A 23,867-nucleotide genomic window follows, 5' to 3' on the forward strand; every position below is an offset into this window, starting at 1 on the left:
CTCATTGTGTTTTGATTTGTACTTTTCTGATGATTAGTGATTCTAAGCATTTTTTCATGTATTTCGTGGCCATTGGTATATGTTATTTTGAGAAGTGTTTGTTCATGTCATTTGTCTATTTTTTAACCGGGTTTTTTTTTTTTTTTTTCTAATTGATTTAAGTTTCCTGTAGATTCTGAATATTCAACAATGAACAAAAACCAGAAGTAATAAATACTCAGGACACACACACACACACACACACACACCCCTAGGTTAGAGACCTAGGTAAGAGACCACCAACCACCAGGATCTAAACTGGGAACACAGTCTAGTACAGACAGAATGAAAAGGATTCATGAAATATCTAGAAAGTAACATTAATGAGATTTACATGTATGGAGTGAATAGGGAGAAATAGGGATCATTCAGGATTCTGGTGGGAATAACAGGAGGAGCCATTAGTTGAAATTTAGAAGTGGGAGAGGGAGTTTTAGGGAGAAAGATGTGTTGTTTTTTTAGCTATTTCAAACCCTTGAAGCTTCTGTGGGACATCAAAGTAGAAATAACAGTCTATGGGTTGGGACAATAAAGGAAAAAATTGGTTGAAGTCTAGGGGAAAAGTATAGAGCAAAGAGATTTAAGATAATAAATGTATGGGGTAGTTGAAAATGTGGGACTGGATTACAAAGGAAGAATGATTTCAGTTATGAAGCCCAAAGGCGGACAGTAGAAATGGGTGACTCCTCGAGGTGTTCATATGCATCTCTTATTGTATGAATAAAAAAAAATTATCTGTTCTTTCCTAAAGATATCTTCAACCTGTTTTTGGATACATATGGGCACTGCTTTTCACTTTCTCAGCCCCATTTCTTATTTTAGCCTCTGCTGCAGCAATCAGTTCTGCACAAGCTTTGACCCAGGCTTTGACTAATTGGTGCAGGTGTGATATAACACTTACCTGGAATGGCCCACAGTTTGTGGCTCCTCTCACTTAACCAGGTGGGATACGCATGCAGGTGTAACCTAGAAGCTTGGTAGAGTTTATGCTCATGGGGCAACCTGTGACCAGTCAAAAATAAAGCCCTTTCCTCCTCCCAGTTGACAAGTCTTGCATTATGTAATAAGACTCCTTAGAAAGCCTATTAGGTTCCAATACGGCATTAAGCAACTTGATAAGGTTCCCCATAATCAGCCTTCCTTTCTTCCCTTATTCCTCTGCCTCTCACTCTTTTTTCCTAAGTTAACTTCTTAGATAAAATACCAACTTTCTATATTTTGCTTCACATCAGGGAAAATAATTGTATATCACATTTCAAAAGCACATAAAAAGGAAGGTTACTGTATAGAAAATTTGTCTTTAATAGATTAAGCTGTAATTTTCCAAATACTTTAGAATTTTATTTCAGATATGTTTTTCATTTTTATAAGCTTCATCTAAAAGAGTTCATCTAAGAATATACCTAAGAGCATATTACATAAAATATTTTTTATATTTCAATAGTTTAGCTAGGATTCTTTCAAAATTGAGAGGATCTACAAATATTTCTAATACATTAGTTTTCAGTCTTAAGGCTGAGTCAAGAACAAAGCTCCTAAACTTTGCACTGGTGATTGAAAACATTTTAAAATTGCTATTTAATTTGTTACTTTATTTTTAAAAAATTTTCACATTGTAATTATGTAGAGTTATGGGATACAATTTGATGTTTCAATGAATATGTATGTTGTATAATGATCCAATAAGGATAGTTAGCATATACATTACCTCATGCATTTATCATTTCTTTGTAATGAGAAAATTCAAAATCCTTTCTTCTAGATACTTTGTAATATACAATACTTTACTTATAACTATAGTCACACCCTGCTGTGCAAAGAACACTACAACTTATTCTTCCTATATAATTGTGATTTCATACCTGTTAACCAATCTTCCTCCATTTTCCCCTTGCCACTTCTTCCTCACTGTTTGTTAACCACTATTCTACTCTACTTCTCTATTAACTTTTTTTTAAGATTCCACATATGAGGGAGATCATGCGGTGTTTGCTTTCTGTGTCTGGCTTATTTCACTTAACATTATATCCTACAGGGTCATCCATGTTGTTGCAACTGGCAGAATTTCATTCATTTTTATGCCTAAATAGTATTTCATTGTGTGTGTATCCATATATATATATATATATATATATATATATAATTATACATAATTATAAATATGTAATTATATATAATATATAATAGAACATATAATATACATGTAATTATAAATATATAATATATAAATATATATATACGTGGTCTTCACTTATTTGTTTTTAGACACATAGGTTGATTCCATATCTGATTATTAGAAATAGTGCTACAGTAAACATGAGAGTGCAGATATTTCTCAAACACAATGATTTCATTTCCTATGGATATATACCCAGTAGTGGGATTGCTGCGTTATGTGATCAAATGATTTTTTTTTATTTTTTATTTTTTAATGAACTTCTGTAAAGTTTTGCTTAATGGTTGTGTTAGTTTACAATCCCATCAACAATGGGTAAGGGTTCCCTTTTCTCCACTTCCTTGCCAACTCTTTTTATATTTTGCCTTCTTGATAATAGCCATTCTAATGGGTAAACTGGTATCTCATTGTGGTTTTGATTTGCATTTCCCTGATGGTTAGTGATGTTGAACATTATTTTTTTTTTTATTCCTCTTGGCCATTTCTATATTTTCTCTTGTGGCATGTCTATTAGTGTATTTTGCCCCCCCCCTCTTTTTTTTTACATGTAGTCCTGCTCTGTTGCCCAAGTTGGAGTGCAGTGGTGCAATCTGGGCTCACTGCAACCTCCACCTCCCTGGTTCAAGCAATTCTCCTGGGTCAGCCTCCTAATTAGCTGGGATTACAGGCACACACCACCACATTTGGCTAAATTTTTGTATTTTTAGTAGAGAAGGGATTTCACCATATTCGTCAGGCTGGTCTCAAACTCCTGGCCTCAGGGAATCTGCCTGCCTCAGCCTCCCAATTTGGCCCATTTTTAAATAAGTTACTTATATTTTTGCTGTTGAGTTGTTTCAGTTTCTTAAGTAATCTGGGCATTAACTCCTTAGCAGATGTATAGTTTGCAAATATTGTATCCCATTCTGTAAGTAAGCTGTCTCTTCACTCATATTAAGTTTCCTTTGCTGTGCAAAAGCTTTTTAGTTTGATGAAACCCCATTTATCTATTTTTGCTTCTGTTGCCTGTGCTTTTGACATCTCATTCAAAAAATTCTTGTCCAGCCCAGTCATGGAGAATTTCCCGTATGTTATCTTCCAGTAGTTTTTCATAGTTTTGAATTTTAAATTTAGGTCTTTAATTGAGTTTGAGTTGATTTTTGTGTAAGTTAAAAGATAGAGGTCTAATTTCATTCTCCCACATGTGGATATCCAGTCTTCCCAGTACCATTTAATGAAGAGACTGTCTTTACCCCTATGTGTGCTCTTGACTCCTTTTTTTGAAAATCAGTTGACTTTAGGTATGAGAATTTATTCCTGAGCTGTATATTCTGTTCCATTGGTCTATGTGTTTGCTTTATGCCAGTACCATGCTGTTTTGCTTACTATGGCTTTGTAGTATATTTTGAAGTCAGGTAGAGTGGTGCTTCCAGCTTTGTTATTTTTGCACAGGATTGCTTTGGTTATTTCGGGTCTTTTCTGGTTTCATACAAATTTTAGGGGTTTTTTTTTCTATTTCTGTGAAGAATTTCATTGGTATTTTGATGGGGATTGCATTGAATCTGTAGGACATTTTGTTAGTATGGTCATTTCAACAGTATCAGTTCTTCCAATCCATTAGTATATAATGTCTTTCCATTTTTTGTGTATTGTAATTTTTTTTCCATCAGTGTTTTATAGTTTTCATTGTAGAGATCTTTCATCACCTTGATTAAATTTATCTGCAGATTTCTTGGTAGCTATCATAAATGGAATTCCTTTCTTGATGAGTTTTTCAGGTAGTTCACTATTAGCAAATAGAAACACCACTGAATTTTCTGTGTTGATTTTGTATCCTACAACTTTACTGTTTGTTTATTATTTCTAGTAGCTTTTGGTAAAGTCTTTAGGGTTCTCACTCTATATATCTATAAGTATATATAGAAAGAACCCTAAAGAGAGAAAGAGAGATCATATATATCTATATGATCATATATATATCATATGTGTCACATATATATATATGGTCATATTTTCTACAAACAGAGACAATCTGACTTCCTTCTTTCCAGTTTGGATCCCTCTTATTTATTTCTCTTGTCTGGCTAGGACCTCCAGTACTATGCTAAATAGAAGTGGTGGAAGTTGACATCCTTGTCTTCTTCCATATCATAGAGGAAAAGCATTTAACTTTTCTCCATAAATATGATGTTATCTGTGGTTTTGTCACATATGGCCTTTACTGTGTTGAGGTACCCTCCTTCTATACTTACTTTGTTGACAGTTTTTATCATAAAGGAATGTTGACTTTTGTCGAGTGCTCTTTTTGCATCTATTGAAATGATCACATTGTTTTTGTTTTTCTTTCTATTATGGTGGTGTATCATATTTACTGATTTGTGCATGTTAAACCATCCTTCCATCCCTGGGATGAATCCCACTTGATCATAGTGAATAATCTTTTTAGTGTGCTGTTGAAGTCAGTTTACTATTATCTTGTTGAGAATTTTTGTATCTATGTTCTTCAGGAATATTGGCCTGTCATTTTCATTTTGTGTGTGTCTTTGGTTTTAGAATCAGGGTATTGTGAGCCTCATAAAATGAGCATGGTAGTATTCCTTCCTCATTACTTTTGTGGAAAAGTTTATGGAGAATTGGTATTCAACTGTTTGGTAGAATTCAGCAGTGAAGCCATCAGGTCCTGGGGGGTGGTGGTGGTGGTGGTGGTGGTGGTGGTTTTGATGGAAGATGTTTTATTACTGATTCAATTTCCAAGCTCATTATTGATGTGTTCAGATGTTCTATTTCTTCACAATTTAATCTTGGTAGTTGTATGTGTGTAGAAATTTATTCATTTTATTCTACATTATCAAATTTGTTGGCATATAGTTAAGAGTAATATCTTACAATCCCTTGTATTTCTGTGATGTATCAGTTGTAATGTCTCCTTTTTCATCTTTTATTTATTTGAATTTTCTCTCTTTTTGTCTTAGTTTAGCTAAAGGTTTTGTCAATTTACCTTCACACTTTTTTTTTTTGTCTTTTGAAATATTTTTTAGTGTCTGTTTCATTTATATCTGCTGTGAGCTTTATTATTTCCTTCCTTCTACCAATTTTGGGTTCAGTTTGTTCTTGATGTTCTTGTTACTTGAAGTGTATAATTTTGCCGTGTAATTTGAAAATCTTTCTTCTTTTTTGATGTACGCTTTTACTACTACACTTTTCTATTAGAACTGCTTTTGCCATGTTCCATAGGTTTGGGTATGATGGATTTTCATTCTTACTTGTCTCAGTGACTTTTGAAATTTTCCTATTAAAGTCTTAATTAGACCCATTGGTTTCTTGGGTGCATGCTATTTCATTTCCACGTTTTTATAAAATTTCCAAGGGCTTTCCTGTTGATTTCTGACTTTATATCATTGTAGTCAGAAAAGATACTTCATATAATATCTGTCGTCTTAAATTTGTTAAGATTTACTGTGTGCCCTAATATGATTGGTCCTGGAGAATGTTTGATGTACAGTTGAGAATAATGTGTATTCTGCAGCTGTTGGCTGATGTATTAGTCCGTTTTCATACTGCTGATAAAGACATACCCGAGACTGGGTAATTTACAGAGGAAAAGGTTTTTGTGGACTCATAGTTCCATGTGACTGGGGAGGTCTCACAATCATGGTGGAAGGCGAAAGACACGTCTTACGTGGTGGCAAACAAAATAGAAATGAGAACCGAGTGAAAAGGGTTCCGCCTTATAAAACCATCAGATCTTATGAGACATATTCACTACCACAAGAATAGTATGGGGGGAACTGCCCCCATGATTCAGTTATCTCCCACTGGTTCCCTCCCACAACATGTATGAATTCTGGGAGCTGTAATCAAGATGAGATTTGGGTGGGGATATAGAGCCAAACCATAACAGATGAGATCTTCTTTATCTGCTAAGTCCATTTGGTCTATGGTATAGTTTGAGTCTATCATTTCTTGGTTGATTTTCTCTTCAGATAATCTGTCCATTTTTAAAGTGGAATGTTGAAGTTTCCTACTAATATTGTATTGCAGTCTATCTCTACCTTTAAATCTAATATTTGCTTTATATATCTGGGTGCTCTGGTATTGGGTACCTATATAGTTGCACCTAAGATATGTTACGTCCTCTTGTTGAATTGGCCCCTTTATCATTATACAGTGACACTCTTTGTTTTTTTTTAAATAGTTTTTTACTTAAAGCCTTTTAAAATCTGCCATGACTGTGGCTACTCCTGCTTGCTTTTCATTTGTTTGCCTAAAATATATTTTACCATGTCTTCACTTTCCATCTATTTGTCTTTAGTGGTGAGGTAAGTATCATGTATGCAGCATATAGGGGGGTTTTGCTTTCTAAATCCATTTATCCAATTTATATCTTTTAATTAGAGTTTAATCCACTTATATTCAAGTTTATTATTGATAAATTAGGACTTCCTTCTACCATTTCATTAATTGTTTTTTAGATTACTTATTCAGGTCTTCCTTTCTTATTGTTTACCTCTGTAGTTTGGTGATTTTCTGTGGTGCTAAGCTTTGTTTCTTTTCCGGTTTTTGTTTGTGTATCTGCTGTAATTGGTTTCTTTCTTGTTAAAGAAACTAACATACAGAGTCCTATGTTTATAACAGACTATTTTTTTTTATTTTTTTATTTTTTTATTTTTTTATTTATTTTTTTAAGTAATTAATTATTTATTTTTATTATACTTTTAAGTTCTAGGGTACATGTGCATAACGTGCAGGTTTGTTACATATGTATATTTGTGCCATGTTGGTGTGCTGCACCATCAACTCGTCAGCACCCATCAATTCATCATTTATATCATGTATAACTCCCCAATGCAATCCCTCCCCCCTCCCCCCTCCCCATGATAGGCCCCAGTGTGTGATGTTCCCCTTCCCGAGTCCAAGTGATCTCATTGTTCAGTTCCCACCTATAGTGAGAACATGCGGTGTTTGGTTTTCTCTTCTTGTGATAGTTTGCTAAGAATGATGGGTTTCCAGCTGCATCCATGTCCCTACAAAGGACGCAAACTCATCCTTTTTGATGGCTGCATAGTATTCCATGGTGTATATGTGCCACATTTTCCTAATCCAGTCTGTCCCAGATGGACATTTGGGTTGATTCCAAGTCTTTGCTATTGTGAATAGTGCCGCAATAAACATACGTGTGCATGTGTCTTTGTAGTAGAATAATTTATAATCCTTTGGGTATATACCCAGTAGTGAGATGGCTGGGTCATATGGTACATCTAGTTCTAGATCCTTGAGGAATTGCCATACTGTTTTCCATAATGGTTGAACTAGTTTACAATCCCACCAACAGTGTAAAAGTGTTCCTATTTCTCCACATCCTCTCCAGCACCTGTTGTTTCCTGATTTTTTAATGATTGCCATTCTAACTGGTGTGAGATGGTATCTCATTGTGGTTTTGATTTGCATTTCTCTGATGGCGAGTGATGATGAGCATTTTTTCATGTGTCTGTTGGCTGTATGAATGTCTTCTTTTGAGAAATGTCTGTTCATATCCTTTGCCCACTTTTTGATGGGGTTGTTTGTTTTTTTCTTGTATATTTGTTTGAGTTCTTTGTAGATTCTGGATATTAGCCCTTTGTCAGAGGAATAGATTGCAAAAATGTTCCCCCATTCTGTAGGTTGCCTGTTCACTCTGATGGTAGTTTCTTTTGCTGTGCAGAATCTCTTTAGTTTAATTAGATCCCATTTGTCAATTTTGGCTTTTGTTGCCATTGCTTTTGGTGTTTTAGACATGAAGTCCTTGCCCATGCCTATGTCCTGAATGGTACTACCTAGATTTTCTTCTAGGGTTTTTATGGTATTAGGTCTAACATTTAAGACTCTAATCCATCTTGAATTAATCTTCGTATAAGGAGTAAGGAAAGGATCCAGTTTCAGCTTTCTACTTATGGCTAGCCAATTTTCCCAGCACCATTTATTGAATAGGGAATCCTTTCCCCATTTCTTGTTTTTGTCAGGTTTGTCAAAGATCAGATGGCTGTAGATGTGTGGTATTATTTCTGAGGACTCTGTTCTGTTCCATTGGTCTATAGCTCTGTTTTGGTACCAGTACCATGCATAACAGACTATTTTAAACTGATAACAACTTAACTTTTGTCACATAAAAATACTCTTGACTTCTCCCCTCCACACATGCAATTTATATTTTTGTTACCTTACATTACATCTTTATGAATGGTAGACTCCATGGAACATAGAATCTATGTCACAGCTAAATCAATTCTTTAATGGCAACATTAAAGCAGCCCAGAGAATATGAAAAATTGATGTGGCTGTATTTAGCTTTTAAAAACTATATTTCATAACGTTTTCATTAAAAAGCCTTTATAAGTTTGCTAATGCCTAATCTTTACAACCAGCCACTGTAGACTTCACAAGATTAATATATTATTTCAATAGTAATTGAAGCAGAATTTTTGTTGCTGTTCTTGCCCTTAGAGATTGTATGTTATCCTCAGATGTAATTCTTTGTTTTTTTTTTCTTCATGTTGTTACACATAGTTATCAACAATCAATGTGAGAATAACCTTTGAACATTTTCAAGCATTAAGATTTGTTTATCTAGCTGCACAATTAGACAACCAACACTCTTGGGTCTTTACCTCTTGCCCTGGGGATAGAATACACCTGTTTATTAACTTAAAGGTATGATTAGAATTGTATCAATTTTTCTTGGTCACCTAGTTTTAGAAATATGTCATAACAATAAGCTTGGTTCTGCTTCTTCAGAAGCCTAGGAGGTGGAGTGATGGTTCTCTGAAGAGGCTGAAAACAAAGTATGTGTTTTCACAAGGCTTAATAGAACATGTTAAGACACAGACCATTAACACAAAAGTGAAAGAAATGAAAAAAAAGTATGAAAGTAAGGATTTGAGAAGGGCAGTTTTATTTTTAACTCTAAGATTCATATGAATTATGTGAAAGTAAATGTCCTATCCTTAAAATTAGCCAAAGGAAGCACTTTAATCATCAATATGATACGACTTTTCATACTCCTATCTAAAGATATCCTAAACTAAGATCCAATTTTCTAAGAAAAGACCTTTTACTCATGCTTTAAGGCATGTAAAGTGATATTCCTACCACATCACATCATGCTGTTTACATGTATGATTTAAACTGCATTTATTCTTCAACTCACTAGTTGCTTCGGCTTCTTATCTTTCCTTGCACGCTTAGATAATTTTATGTAAAATTCATTTTTAGAAGTTTAGTTGCTGGGCACAGTGGCTGTCACCTGTAGTCCCAGTACTTTGGGAATTCAAGGCAGGTGGATTGCTAGAGTCTGGGAGTTTGAGACCAGCATGGGAAAGATGACAAACCCCAATTGTACAAAAATAAAAATATTAGCTGGATATGGTGGCACATGCCTGTGGTCCCAGCTACTCCAGAGGCTGAGGTGGGAGGATGGCTTGAATCCAGAAGGCAGAGGCGTAAGTCAGTCAAGATCATGCCCTGCACTCCAGCCTGGGCAACGGAGCCAGACCCTGTTTCAAAACAAAACAAAACAAAAAAAAGTCTGGTAAGATTTGATTTCTATGTGGTTCAGAACTAGGAGAGTTCTAGGGCTAATGACTTTAAAAATGGTCATTGCTACTTGCATTTTCTATGAAGCCAGCATACATGCAACGTGCAACTTAAAAACCAAGCTATTTAATATGTGGCTTAGATTTCAGGTTGCCTTTGAGGTTTGATTATTGCAGAGATCAACTCTCAGACCAAATATAGATTAATTCTGCATTTGGTCTCTTTATCATATGAAACATCCCAGCCTTGGGTATAAATTAAGAGCAAATACAGGCGTTCTTGTCAGGTGGTTGCTTCTCTGCACCTCCCATAGGTGGCCGTGAACTAAGACCATCAAGAGAGAAGTCGGAATAGTATCTTAGATGACATTAAATTATGTTACAGTAACTCATGAACTCTTGTCAGTGAGCTTGCAGCATTGCTGGAGCATACCTCTTAGAATCCAAGGGATGAAAAGCAGGTACAAATAAATTGTGTATTGAGTGACTTTCAGACTGCCCTAGTATTAATTTTGTTTCAATGTTGAAATGTTGTCATTGAAGAAGTCCTAGATTCCACATGAGCTTATACACTTAGAGTTCACAATGAGATGCAGCATTATTTTTAACTATAATCTAGGTAAATGTGAGGAGCTAGAGAAAGCAGAATAGATTCTTAGGAAGTAGAAATAAATAGAGAGCTCATCCAAATTACAAATGAATTTTTTGTGTAGGCTTTAACTGGTTTTACAGGAGGCTACAAGGTACAAACTATGAATCCTCAATAGACTAGGGAAAACATAGCAAAAATTTTATTGTGAGCAATAAAATAAATAAATGTATGCATACTGTATTCTCTCCACATTGCAAGGTTGAATAGATAGAAATTTGATTTAAGAGCAATTCATGATTCACTCTTATCTCAGTTATTAGGTCAAGTAATATATATTTCTAGGACTTTTATTTGCATGCGTGTGAAAAATTATAAAATATCTCAGTTATCAGGCAAAGGACTTTATATCCCTGGGAATCCACTTGTCCTTTTTAACACAGAACTTAGATTAGATTATTAGCTCTTAAATTTTCCTAATTATCAGAAAATCCTAAAGTCTTATACAAAAATGCAGGTTCCCTACAAGCAACAACATTGAAAGCTCCAGAGGAGAATCCTAAGAATCTGTATTTTTAGCAAAAGCTGGTAGTGGTTCTGATGGTAAGAAAGACAAATTGGGGAAACATTAGATTAAATGATGTGTAAAGTAAGTGCCATGTGATTGAATGTCACAATTTATTTTAAAAATTTCTTGAGATGAATTGTAAATGTGACAATTCATTCTAACTTATCTCCTAAATAGCATCAAGGACCCTATATTCTCTCTTCAAATTGCATTACAAAGATGCTAACTTAAATGCAGTCAGTGGAAGGTAGCTGAATTACAAAAAATGATGGTGTGTCTTACAGTTAATAAGAGCTTTTGTTAATGGTGAAGATTTTATCTGTGCTTTTAGTTTTGTAGAAAGGAGAGGGTGTCAATGCACTATCCCTTTCTAGTTGGTAGAAAACTGACTGTATTAGTTTGCTGTTACTCTCTCTATAGAATATTCCACACCTCCTTCCCTCTATTTTATCTGCTTAGCAAACAGTTCTATCCTTGATTTCCTTTCCTGATAACCATATTTTGATAACCAGCTAGCATAAATATTCAGACACATGTAGAGTTACATTTTCATTTTGTATTAATTAACTGGCATTTTGTTTTATGGTTACTTTCTGGGGATACTGTCCACTGAAGACCAGATGCAAGCTGAATATAGGGGGAGACACTATAAGAGGCTGGCATGAGGTGCTAGTGCTTATTTTCTTCTGCTGTAAAATGCCTGGGCATGAAGGGGAAAAGGCCTGGATGTAATTTGATCTGGAATTTCTGACCTAATGCTTTAAAGGGATTTCTGATTTGAGGCACTGCTTGAGACAAACTCATCCTCTTAAATGGGAGCCTGGGGCAGTGGCTGGACACCAGAGTACAAGAACAAAAAACAGAACTCAGGCTTATCTTGTGAGAAATGAAGCTGAGGTGACTGCTTGAATATTTACCCCAGGCATAACTGAGATAAAGGACCATCCTGCTGAGCTGCCAGATAATGCAATGAGAATGGTTTTGATAACTAATTCCCAGTTTTCAGGGAAAGTAGTATACTAATTTTTCAGAATTGAATACTTAATTTTTATTTTTGTATGTACAGAAATATACTTGATGAGTTTGGGAAAAGCATTAATGGACAATTTCATCAGTTTGATATATAGAGATGCTCTCTATCACGTAGCTTAATATGAATATGTGGCTCTATACAACAGTGTGTTTCTTTTTTAGTTGTGTGACTTACTGCCATCAAAAATCCCATTATACAAATGTGTATAATGAGAAAGGCTGCAATGTAGTTTAGTGAAATTATGAAAGATGTTTAGCAAAACTTTGACCGAATATATAATCAAAAATAGTTAATTTGCACAGCTAGTCTACATATTACCTAGGATCTCATGAACTGAAGATCCAGAAAGTTCTTGCAAATGGAATTTTTTAAATAGAAAAGCCAAAGGGCTTTCACATGCCACATCTTCACAAACTGAAAAATACAAAATCAAAAAGCCTTAAGAAATTTATGATCCTCAACATGCTGAAAAATTAAATTACTTCATTAGAAACATTATCTTAACATTTATCACATTAAGAAATCACATAAGTAATGAAATATCTCTTAAATATTCAAGGATAACTTGGGTTACAAGGTCTAAACCACCAAAAAGATTTTACTCTAGATTTCTAGAATTAAAATTATCTATTTTTTTCAAGTAGTTAAGGAGTGATGTTTAGTTTCTATGTTAAAGGGTTTGCAACATTTATGAATATTCCTGTGTTCCTATGATTCTTTGGTCTTGTAAGGTCTGTTATATATATTAGTCTTATTGTGAGGAGAAATGTATGTTATAGACTTTGATGAGCTAAATTCCCCTACCCCTGAACTACATTATAACATACACATTATGTCACAGTTAATGTTCAACATACCCTCAAATACCATTTTGGGAATCAGTGGCTTAGGTGACACCGAAGCATTTCCATGTGTAAGTAATAAAAAAGATAGCATTAACATTGTATTTTTATTTTCAAGGAAGTCAAATTTGAAGAGCAATTACAAAGTGGACAAGAACTTGACAATAAAAAACTTTAAAGTTACATTTCAAATAAAATACTATAATTTTAAAGAAGAAAATGTTATTAACAGCATTAGTTTTTGCTAAAATAAAAACTTTACCCACATTAAATTTAACATAATTTAATTGAGCAAGGAAAGATTCATGAATTGGGCAGCACTCAGAACCAGGAGCGGTTCAGAGAGCTCCACCCTGTAACATGGGCAGGCAGTATTTGGAGACAGAAAAAAGAAGTGACGTGCACAAACAGCTTGATTGCTTAGAGCTCAGCATTTGCCTTATTTGAGCATGGTGTGATAAGGCATTTGCTTTATATGGACATGGTCTAATCATTTGTGCTGAAGTTTGGCTGCTGTGATTGATTGACACTCGGCTATGAGAGTATACTCTTAAGTTAATTGCAGGTTGTTTACATACTAAGTTAGGTTGCTGTTTGTTATGTAGGGATTCAAAGTACTAAGGTACTAAGTATGGAGGAAGCTTTAGGCCAAATTTAATTTAATCTGATAGTTTCAAAAGCATTTATTGTTTTCACTAAAATGAGATTTTAAAATCTAAATTGAAAAATGTGTTTATTTTGGAAAAACATTTATTATACAGAACTTGTTCCTCTTGTAAGGGTCCAAGGTCAGTTACGTAATGAATATTAAGGTGCCATGAAAAAAAAATAATTAAGTGTGACACATGTGGAAAATATTATATTATTATTATAATGCTAACCACTTGGTAGATGTTACGATTTTATGGTAACAATAGTTATTTAAATATAAATAACTGTCTAAATTGGTTTTGTATTATTTGTATAGCTTCCTCTGTCATTTAACACCTATTAGTGACTATGTGATCAGTAAAAAAAAGCCAAGAAGCCTAGTAAAAGAGAAAGTGAAAGTAAAAATTTGAATCATTTGGACCTTTTAAACCAGTCAAGAATTAGACTCTTTGACTGTTTGGACATCATTTAACCAATGGTCTTTCTATGGGCCTATGGATGAGTTATTTAAATTTTTTGGGTCTCATTTATTCAAATGTAAAATAAGAATTTTAGATTCTAAATGTTCTCTATGGACCCATTTGGTATTAAAATGATAGATTTAAAAAAATATGTTGTATGACTGGCCACAACTAATAGCTATTATACAGATATGTAACATATATGATATAAATGTATATCAGATATATAACATATACATGTATATCTTATATGTGTATATGTTTTAATTTATATTATGTATTTTATAATATAATTATATATTAGGTATTATTTATGTTGAATATAATTATATGTAATATAAATTAAAACATACACATGTGTATGTATGTCTGCACACATACACATATGTGCACACACATGTGTATACCTGTGTATATATATTTTAATTCATCTAACAAATGACATTGATATTACTCCAGATAGAAAGTGATGCTTGATAAATAACTGAAGATTGAAGGAAAGGACTTAGAAATACAGGCATAAGTTGGGGAATGGAAAAAGGACGGTCATGGCAAAACTATATAAATGTAGGTAGAAGTCGAATTGGAATTCAGGAACTAGGCCGTGTAAGGAAGAGAGAGACATGGTTTCAAAGCAAAAGGATGCAGGATTTGTCGGCAGTTTAGATAGTAGTGTGAAATATTAATGTAATCAGTATCTTTGGCACATACTTGTTTTTTCGATAGTTTTTTTTTTTTTTTTTTTTTTTTTTTTTTTTTTTTTTGAGGCGGAGTCTCGCTCTGTCGCCCAGGCTGGAGTGCAGTGGCCGGATCTCAGCTCACTGCAAGCTCCGCCTCCCGGGTTTACGCCATTCTCCTGCCTCAGCCTCCCGAGTAGCTGGGACTACAGGCGCCCGCCACCTCGCCCGGCTAGTTTTTGTATTTTTAGTAGAGACGGGGTTTCACTGTATTAGCCAGGAGGGATAGTTTTATGTCATGTAAAACAGGTGGGATATGCATGGCACCAAGTGTAACACCAACAGTTTTAGTTGAAAGGAGAAGTTTCATTTTTCCTTAAAATACATTGAGAGCTTATAATGTGCTAGTTACTGTGCTGGATGCTGTGTTTGCAGCCCTTGTGTCCTTCAGTGTCCCTCCTGAAGGTTGTCCTTAAAGTCTCATAGGGAAGACGAACACTAAACGCACAAATACTTACGTGATTATAAACTATGAGAAGTTTGTAAAAATAAAAAGAAAATAAACCTCACCTTGAGTGGTCAAGGAAGGCTTCTCTGAGGAAGTAACATCTAACCTGGAACTTCAGATAGAACTTCTATTTCACAGTAACTAATGGGTGGGTATATGGGACACTGAGCTAGAACAAAAGACAAATGTGGGTTAGTTAAGGTTTAAGTAGGGTTTAAATCTATCATTTTTTTTTTTTATTTCTGCTTTAGGTCTGCATCAGTGTTAAGCTGCTACATGGAAACATAAAAATAGCGGTAAAAGTGGGATTTGGTGTCTCATTTTACAAAGAGAATGAAAGGCTTATGATGATTTTTGTAAAAATACTTGTATATTAAAAAATAATAAATTAGAGTTCAACTCTTCTCTTTAAAAATACCTTTAATGGTATGGAAGATAAAAAATTTAGTCTGTTGATGGGAAAAAATAACATTTAATAATTTTAAAACTATGCTTCCTAAATAAGAATTTAATTTTGGCATATGTGAGCCTATTGATTGGACAGTATTACATTGTATTCTGTTAAAATCTTATTATACCCTTATTAGGTCATTTTTAAATAATAATAACATAATTTACTGAAAATTTTAATCAATAGCTCTGAACCGTCTTCACCTTTTTCTTGAGTATCAACTGGACGTTTTTAAATTAAATCCTTCTTTATAACCTTTAGTCAAATAGGTTCCATATAATTTTTAAGATTGGAAAAACTGAAACTGATTTGTCCTCATTCACATAATATATGAGATGCGAAGTGGGTTACAGGGTATATGGATTCTCTGAGGGTATTTTAAAATAGCATGTGAGTGTGCAGAATTTCAAGTAGCAAACTAATTTCAAGATGATCAACATTTATTCTTTTTAAAATTTACTTAGACAGGTTTCAGGAAGGCATTGTTATATATTGGAGGCAAAAACAAAAATGTGCCCCAGTTTTGGTCTTTTTTTTTGTGTGCGCGTCTAAAAACACACAGAGGAAAATGGAACTGAAATGAGCTTTGTGGTTTGTGAATCCTTTAAAAACCACAAAAAGCAAATTATTCTCATATGACTTGAATACTTAGAGATGATCTGTGTGATGATATGTGTAATGTAAGACATTTGTTTACATTCCAAAGTAAAGATCAGCTCCCTATATCCTCCCTCCCTCTCTCTCTCAATGTGTGTATTCTTTCACTCAGTAAGATTAGCAGAAAGAATTCTATGTAAGTAAAAAAACATGTCTTGAGGTTTTGAATGACCTAATTTCTTAAACTTTTTTTGATTTCTGTTTTAATATTGTTATTATTTACTCTCTGCCCTCAACACAGCAGAGGCCTTGATGGGAAAAGATTTTGTGGGCAAGCAACAGGTGGGTAGTCGAATCTGGAAGACTCTAACAAATGAGACTCCTTCTTCAGAAGAGTATAAAATGAGACATTTTATTAGGGGAAGGGAGGCTGAGTTGATTTAACCATTCCAATGTGCAGATATATTAGAAGACAATTAAGGGATCATAATGCTTCCACAAATGAAATATTTCAACCATGCAGCACCATCCAACTGCGCTGTTTGGAGATAATTCTCCATGGATTTCTTCTGTTTGGCACAGTTCAGCCTTTGAGCAAAGGGCATATTTAAATGGTATTTACCTTGAGACATTTGCTTACATTCCAGAGTAAAAATAAGCTCTCCTTGCCACCTCTCTTTCTCTGGAGGGGAGAATGGGCAGACTTGCCAGCAGCCTATTCCAGCTAGGGTCTCCTCATTTTGGATTCCTCTCCTATGGGTGTGACTGTCTCACATGCAGGTGAACATCCAGGCCTCCTCATGTTGCCCTGTGGAAATGGAAGGTACTTCTCTGGCTGTTGCTTTTTCCTGTCTTTCCTGTAATATATATATAAATAAAATAGTGGCAGATTAACTCATTAGCTTCCAAGTAGGGTAACATCTCAGGCCCTTCATTCTGTCTGCCTTAAACTGCACAAGGACTGGCAAACCCAGTGGGAACCAGGCATGGGACATTAATTGAAAAAAGTAGGTGATATGGTTTGGCTCTGTGTCCCCACCTAAATCTCATGTTGATTTTTAATCCCCAGTGTTGGGGGTGGGACTGGTGGGAGGTGATTGGATCATGAGGGTGGGATTTCCCCTTACTGTTCTCATGATAATGAGGGAATTCTCATGAGATCTCGTTATTTAAAAGTGTGTCACACTTTCCCCCTTTCCCCTTCATTCTCTTCCTCCTACTCCAGCCATGTAGGAAATTCTGGTTTCCCTTTGCCTTCTGCCATGATTGTAAGTTTCCTGAGGCCTCCCAAGGCATGCTTCCTGTACAGCCTGTGGAACTGTGAGTTGATGAAACCTCTTTTCTTTATAGATTACCCAGTCTCAGTTCTTTACAGCAATGTGAAAATGAACTAATACAGTAGGTGAGGTTTAAAATAATGAATGGCAACTGACAACCTTGGTGTGGGTGCATAATAGGGTGGACTAGTGTCTGCAGCAGCTGAGGAGCAATGTCTTCTTGTGAGATACCCTACTTTTAAAATATTGGCAACCAGTCTGACTCAAGAACACTGCTGGAATTAAGCTAAACTGTTATGGACTGGGTTCAGCCCAAGGGCCATCATTTAGTCTTCTCTGTCGTAAATGGTGAGATGTCAGGATGGGGGTGAATTTATTTCTTCCTGGTAACTATGGAATCACTTGGCACAATGCCTAGGTAGGCACTCCTTTTTCTTTTTTGAATCAAAAATTCTCAGCAAGCTCTAAGCCAGACGTTAGCTAAGAAGAAATACAATGTAATGCCAAAAGATCAACATAAACTTTGTCATGATTTTGTTTCCCAAAATAAGAACACAGATTTGGTGGACATCATATTTTTCGGTCAGTAATCCTTTTATAGTTCTTGACTACTTATCTATCCCAGCATTTTATTTTGTCTCTACTAATACCACAATGTTATTATTATTATCCATTCCTGCGCCCAGTTTCTCACACAGTTTTAATATGGCACTTATGGCTCTTGTTTTATGATAAATGGTTTTCATATGTCTACTATAGTAATTGAAAAACTCCAATTATTCTGCAGTCTTGTGTATGTGATAGAGTCAGCCACAGAGTTAGAGTCATAAAATTTGTCAGGCCAAATCTGAGTTTTATTTCATAGAGATTGGTTTCAGGGTTATGTAAACAATTGCAAAGATGATTTAAAAACCAATATAAATTGTATCCAGCAAATATTTCCCTCAGTATTGACCTAAAAAGTTTGCAGTTCTAAGGTGACTTGCTAAAAGTTCCCAAGCATTGTAGGTTACGTGGTTAAATATTAGATAGTTGTCTGGATGTGTTTATAAGAGTTTACTTAACACCTTAGTCAGGTGTTAAAATGGGCTAAAAGAGAGCTTCATGTAATGCCTTTCATTCTGTTTGTGCATTTTTAATTATTGGAAAATCCAATGAAAAATAAGTGGGTGTCATTAAGAAGTATAAAAAAAGAGTGTAAATATTTGTCCTCTAGGAAATTGGATAGCCAGAGAAGATTGTTCATAGCCAAATTGAAGAACAGATTGAGATTCTTGAGATTACTATATGCTTGTTATAAAATGCCACACATTAAATTAGCAATTGAGAAAAAAGTGAAAGTAATAGACACATTGATGACTTATGGCAATAGGTATAGAATAAATGCTTTGTATTTGTTTATTGAGATATGATTTAAAGGTCAATTTTATCCTGTTTAGGTGAGCAGTTCTGTGAATTTCAACAAATGTACAGTTGTCTTTTGGGATTCAGAGGATCAGCTCCAGGACTGCCCCCATATAACTAAATCAGCACATACTCAAGTCCTGCACTGGGAACAAAGTGTTGGCCCTCTGTATACACATCTTGCACAGCCACAAATATTTTTTATTGTGTGTGGTTTAAAATAAGCCACACATAAGTGGACCAAGGCAGTTCAAACTCATGTTGTTTAAGAGTCAACTGTATACAGTTGTGTAAGCAACCACCACAACCATAATAGAGTATATCTCTACCATTCCCCCAAATCTTCCATTTCCTGATATAGTCAATCTCCTCCTTTTACACCCGCAGCTTCTGTCAACACAAATCTGATTTCTTTCCTAATTGATAGGGTTTGGCTCTGTGTCTCCATCCAAATCTCACCTTGAATTCTAATAATCACCATGGGTCAGGGGTGGGACCCAGTGGAGATAGGAGGGTGGTTTCCTCCATACTATTCTCACAAGATCTGATGGTTTTATAAGGGGTTTCACCGTTTGCTCGGGTCTCATTCTCTCTCCTGTCACCATGTGATCTTCCCATTCTGTCACGATTATAAGTTTCTTGAGGCCTCCCCAACCCTACAGAACTGTGAGTCAGTTAAACCTCTTTTCTTTGCAAATTACCCAGTCTTAGACAGTTCTTTATAGCAGCATGAGAGTAATCTAATACACCAATAATTCTAACTTTTCTAAAACGGCATAAAAGCAGTTGATAAATAATACAGGCTTTTGAGTGTGGCTTCTTTCACTTACTATAATGCTTTTGAGGTTCACAGCTGTTGTTGCATATATCATTGTTCCTTTTTGTTGCTGAGTGGTATTCTGTTGTATGAATGTACTGCAGTTTGCTTGTCTGCTTACCAGCTGGGAGATATTTGGGTTGATTTGAGCTTTTGGAGATTATTGATAAAGCCTTATAAACCTTATTAATGGGTTCTTGTTTAGACATGTTTTCATTTATCTTGAATAAAGAAATACCTACATGTGCGTTGCCATGTCTTATGAAAGTGTATGTTTAATTTTATAAGAACCTGCCCAATTAGTTGTATGATTATGGCTGTGTCGTTTAGGATTCTCATCAGAAATGCACTGGAGTCCCAGTTGCTCCACAGAGAATATGTGCTTTTTATAAATTTTAAACTGGAATTTCTGCCTCAAATATAATGTATCTTTATATAAAATATATTTGAGACAGAAATTCTTGTTTAAAATTTATAAATTTATAATGTATCTGAAAAAACATTATAGTTATAAAACATACCAAAAAACTGATATGTTATATTGGAATTGTGTAATATTTTACCAATGCATGATGGCTAAAGGGACAGTAAGCAGTAGGTTGAATTAATTCCATTTCTCTTATGAGTTAATGGAGCCTAGAACATGTGTTTGTGTGTGAGGACAATCGTTTCCATATCATTTAAAATTTTTGGTCAGTCATTCAGAGTTTCCTAAATACATAGAAGGATGAGTTCAGGAAAGTTGCTAGAGCCTTGTTAATGTTTAAACCTCAAAGTTCCTACATGGTTGACAAGGCCAGTCTGTCTTTACTTGGAGCCGGTGGCAGCCCATGCAAAGAACAACTTGGATGAGCTGGTTCACTTCATAACATTTCCAAGACGATGATAGTTCCAATATAAGTAGAATTGACCTGTACAGATAAGGCAGGTCATTTAAACTAAACTGGATTTTCAGTTGTTCTTTGAGGCACTCCATAAGGTACTGATGGGACGTAGGAGTAAAATTTGGCTTCCCTAATTTCCAGAATAGCAATACTATCTTACATACAATGTATAATGCTTGTGTTTTGATAATCTATTTGTTCTGGGGAAAAAACATCATAAATGAAAGTGACATTTTCATAATAGAGGCATTTGGGTTTATACTTCTTGTGGTCATTTTCTTAGGATTAGTATTTTAGAATAATTTACCAAGCTTTTTTGCAAGACTAAATTAAATATAGGGTTAAAGTAGGGTTAAATTTTAACAGTCATAACTTTGTTCCTGAGGTGTGATTATTATCAAAAAGTCTTTTAAAAATGCTTTTCTTAAATATTCAAAAGAGATTGAGACTATCATACAAATGGACAAGTTTAGTATCTCAAATTATAACTATTGTTCATTAATTCTCAAGAATGCTAACATTTAGGGGTTAGCAAATTGAAGATATTTTGGTAAAAATTATGATTAAGTTGTGTATTAGAGCAAAACCAAACTGTCTTCTGTCTTGGATTGTTTCTGTGTCTTCCCATTGGCTTTGAATGCAGACAGGAACAATATTAAAATACTTCTCATGCAACATCAAGTAAATTCCAAAAGAAAAATGCCTTGTGCAAATCACATTCTCCAGCATGTTACGGCCCTCTCTGGGTTACAGAATTTTGTCTGAAATTTTCATAGATAGCCAATTATTTAATTTGTGACTATACAAAGACAACAAAAACGTCTTGGAACAATTGACTCCAAACACCAGAATGGAGCTATGAATGTGTATATATCCCTAAAGTTGGTTTACAGCTACTTATATTTACAACAACCTCACTCTCTGTGAAGTGGGATGTTAATACCAATTTTCTATTCCTTCTTATTAGTAAGGTAATGATAATCATGAGGAGTGAGACCAAGTCAATAATATTTCTTTTTATTTACCCTGGTTTCTTCTTTATCTTGCTGTTTCTTCTAAGCCATTTGTTATTATATTCTGTGTTGTATTGCAGTGGGATTTGCATGTATCGGTACAGGACATTTATTAGTGATTAATTTGTATTTGTGCCTTTTCACCAATTGTTCAGCCAACTCTATTTTTAAAAATAAAACAGAAAATGTTTTTCTGTAGTATGTTCTTTCAAAATCTGTCTGCTAGTTTAGGTTTATGGAAATTCATTGTATGATTTTGTACTAAATATTCTTTACACATTTTTGTTTTCTCTTCCTATAATGCCTTTTATTCATGATGATGGTGGGAAAAAGGATGCATTTTTATGTTTGGAGAGACTCATTGTAAAACAGCAGGACATTTCCTGTATAACACCATTAAATGTTGTTCAAACAATGTCCGGTGGACTATCTTTGCCCACTAGTTCTATGCAGAAACATTTCCCAAATTAATTAATTTCCTTGGTTGACAAATCAGGGAGAAAATCCTGGTAGACCTCAAGAAAGAGTAGAAAGTTGGGGAAAGTGTTATGAGGTTTGAGGTCAGCAATTTTACCTTTTAAAACTTTCTTTCTCAAGGAGGATGTCAACAAATAATGTATGTGGTAACTTTGAATGAAGGATAGAGCTTGAAAAGTAAAACTTCAACTCCCACATATAACATTTGTGAGGAAAATGAAATGAAAACATATGTTCGTATAATCATGGGAAAACATAATGTATTTGTCTAAGTCTGAGTTTGCTAGAAGTTCTTTATTATTAAATTATGCTGGGATTCGTAGTAAGCATGCAATGCATTTGCATAAATATTAAAATAATTCATCATGATTAATTCTATTACAGTAAATCTCAACCCTAATCACAATCTAGCATATACTACAGTGGTTTGTCTATATGTGATATTTCATATTTTACTAAGTTTTGGTGGAACTGCAGCTCCTGTAGCAGCACAGATGTCATCTGACTTCACTGTGATTAATGTGGTCCTGAAGGAGATCTAATCACGATTAGCCAATTTCATAAAGTGTTACAGAATCAGTGTCATGTGAGAAATATTTTAAAGCCCTTAAAAATGTATATCCTAGCAAGTAACTCTGGTCGAAAATTGGGTTTCTAGGAAGATGAAGAGGTTTAACTTGGGAAATAGATGACCTAGGGGGATGAGGGGACAATTATTTGGCTTCAAATCCTTAAAGGACCAGAAGAAAACTACACAAATCTAGAACTAATGGCTGAAAGTTGTAGGGCAGTGGATATCAATCTAATATGCTGAAATTTCAAAAATGGAAACTCATCAGAAAGGCAGTGAGCTCCATGAGTCTGACAGGCTCAATGAAGTATGGAGGTTTCTGTTACTAGAAGTATTCAAGGCAAGATGAGCACTTAGGGAGACTACTTCAAAGTCACTTTTTTAATGGCACGGAAGGTTATATTTGGGTAAATTCTAAATTCTTCTTCATCCATTCCATAAATTTCCCTTACCACAGAAACACATTTCTTCTTTCTTTTTTTAGATTTATTTTTATTATTTATTTATTTATTTATTTAAGATATTGGTGGAGGCTTCAGTGGGAGATGGCTTCACTGGAGATATTGCGATTGATGATCTGTCATTCCTGGACTGCACCCTCTACCCTGGTAAGAGAACATTTCAATTTGGGGTTATTTCCAAATCTGTTTACTTGGAAAACTTTCAAGGAAATCAGTATTTCATTTCTACAAAATTTCCAACATGACCTTGCTTTTATTCTTTTTCTCAAATCTATTAACTCTGGAAAAGATTTTTTTAGATCCTTGCTAGTAATTAGTTTTAAAGTGTCAAACATAGTGAAGATGTTTGAATCACGTATATCTGTGTCTTAGCACATGCAAAATACTAGAAAGTCATGTCTGAGTTTAAAATGTAATTCCATTATATTTAAGGAGTTATAATAACCAAACCATTTACCTTACATTTACATCGTATTGGATACTTCATTAACCTCTCGGTTTACTCTCTGGAAACACTTTAAATATTTCTAAGGATTGTTGCCAACCATGTCCTCACTATATTATAGATTTATGTCTATTCAAATGACATAAATGACATATTTTCCAGATTTATGTATCCATTTTCAAACTTTCCCCTGAACTCCAGACTCATATACTAACTACCTACTCAACAGCTTAACTTGGATGTCTAGTAGGCATCTTAAAGATAATAATAGAAAATAACCTAAAATAAACACAACCCAGGCCTCGAATAGTGTTATGAGGAGAAACCCATTCTGGGAAGTACATAGTGATCTAAGAAGACTGGATATTAAACTAATGGA

At 34.6% G+C, this 23,867-nt stretch overlaps 1 protein-coding gene across 1 annotated transcript in view; it reads left to right on the forward strand.

Moving 5' to 3' along the window:
• Positions 1-23,867, forward strand: part of MALRD1 (MAM and LDL receptor class A domain containing 1) — a 702,910-nt gene that overhangs the window by 193,177 nt on the left and 485,866 nt on the right. The window contains 1 exon segment of the mRNA XM_033209380.1: positions 23,103-23,190. Within this exon segment, the coding sequence (XP_033065271.1) occupies positions 23,103-23,190 (88 nt within the window).

This window comes from Trachypithecus francoisi, unplaced genomic scaffold (genome assembly GCF_009764315.1).
Source record: "Trachypithecus francoisi isolate TF-2019V2 unplaced genomic scaffold, Tfra_2.0 Lachesis_group9, whole genome shotgun sequence".
In the NCBI taxonomy this organism is placed as follows: Eukaryota; Metazoa; Chordata; class Mammalia; order Primates; family Cercopithecidae; genus Trachypithecus; species Trachypithecus francoisi.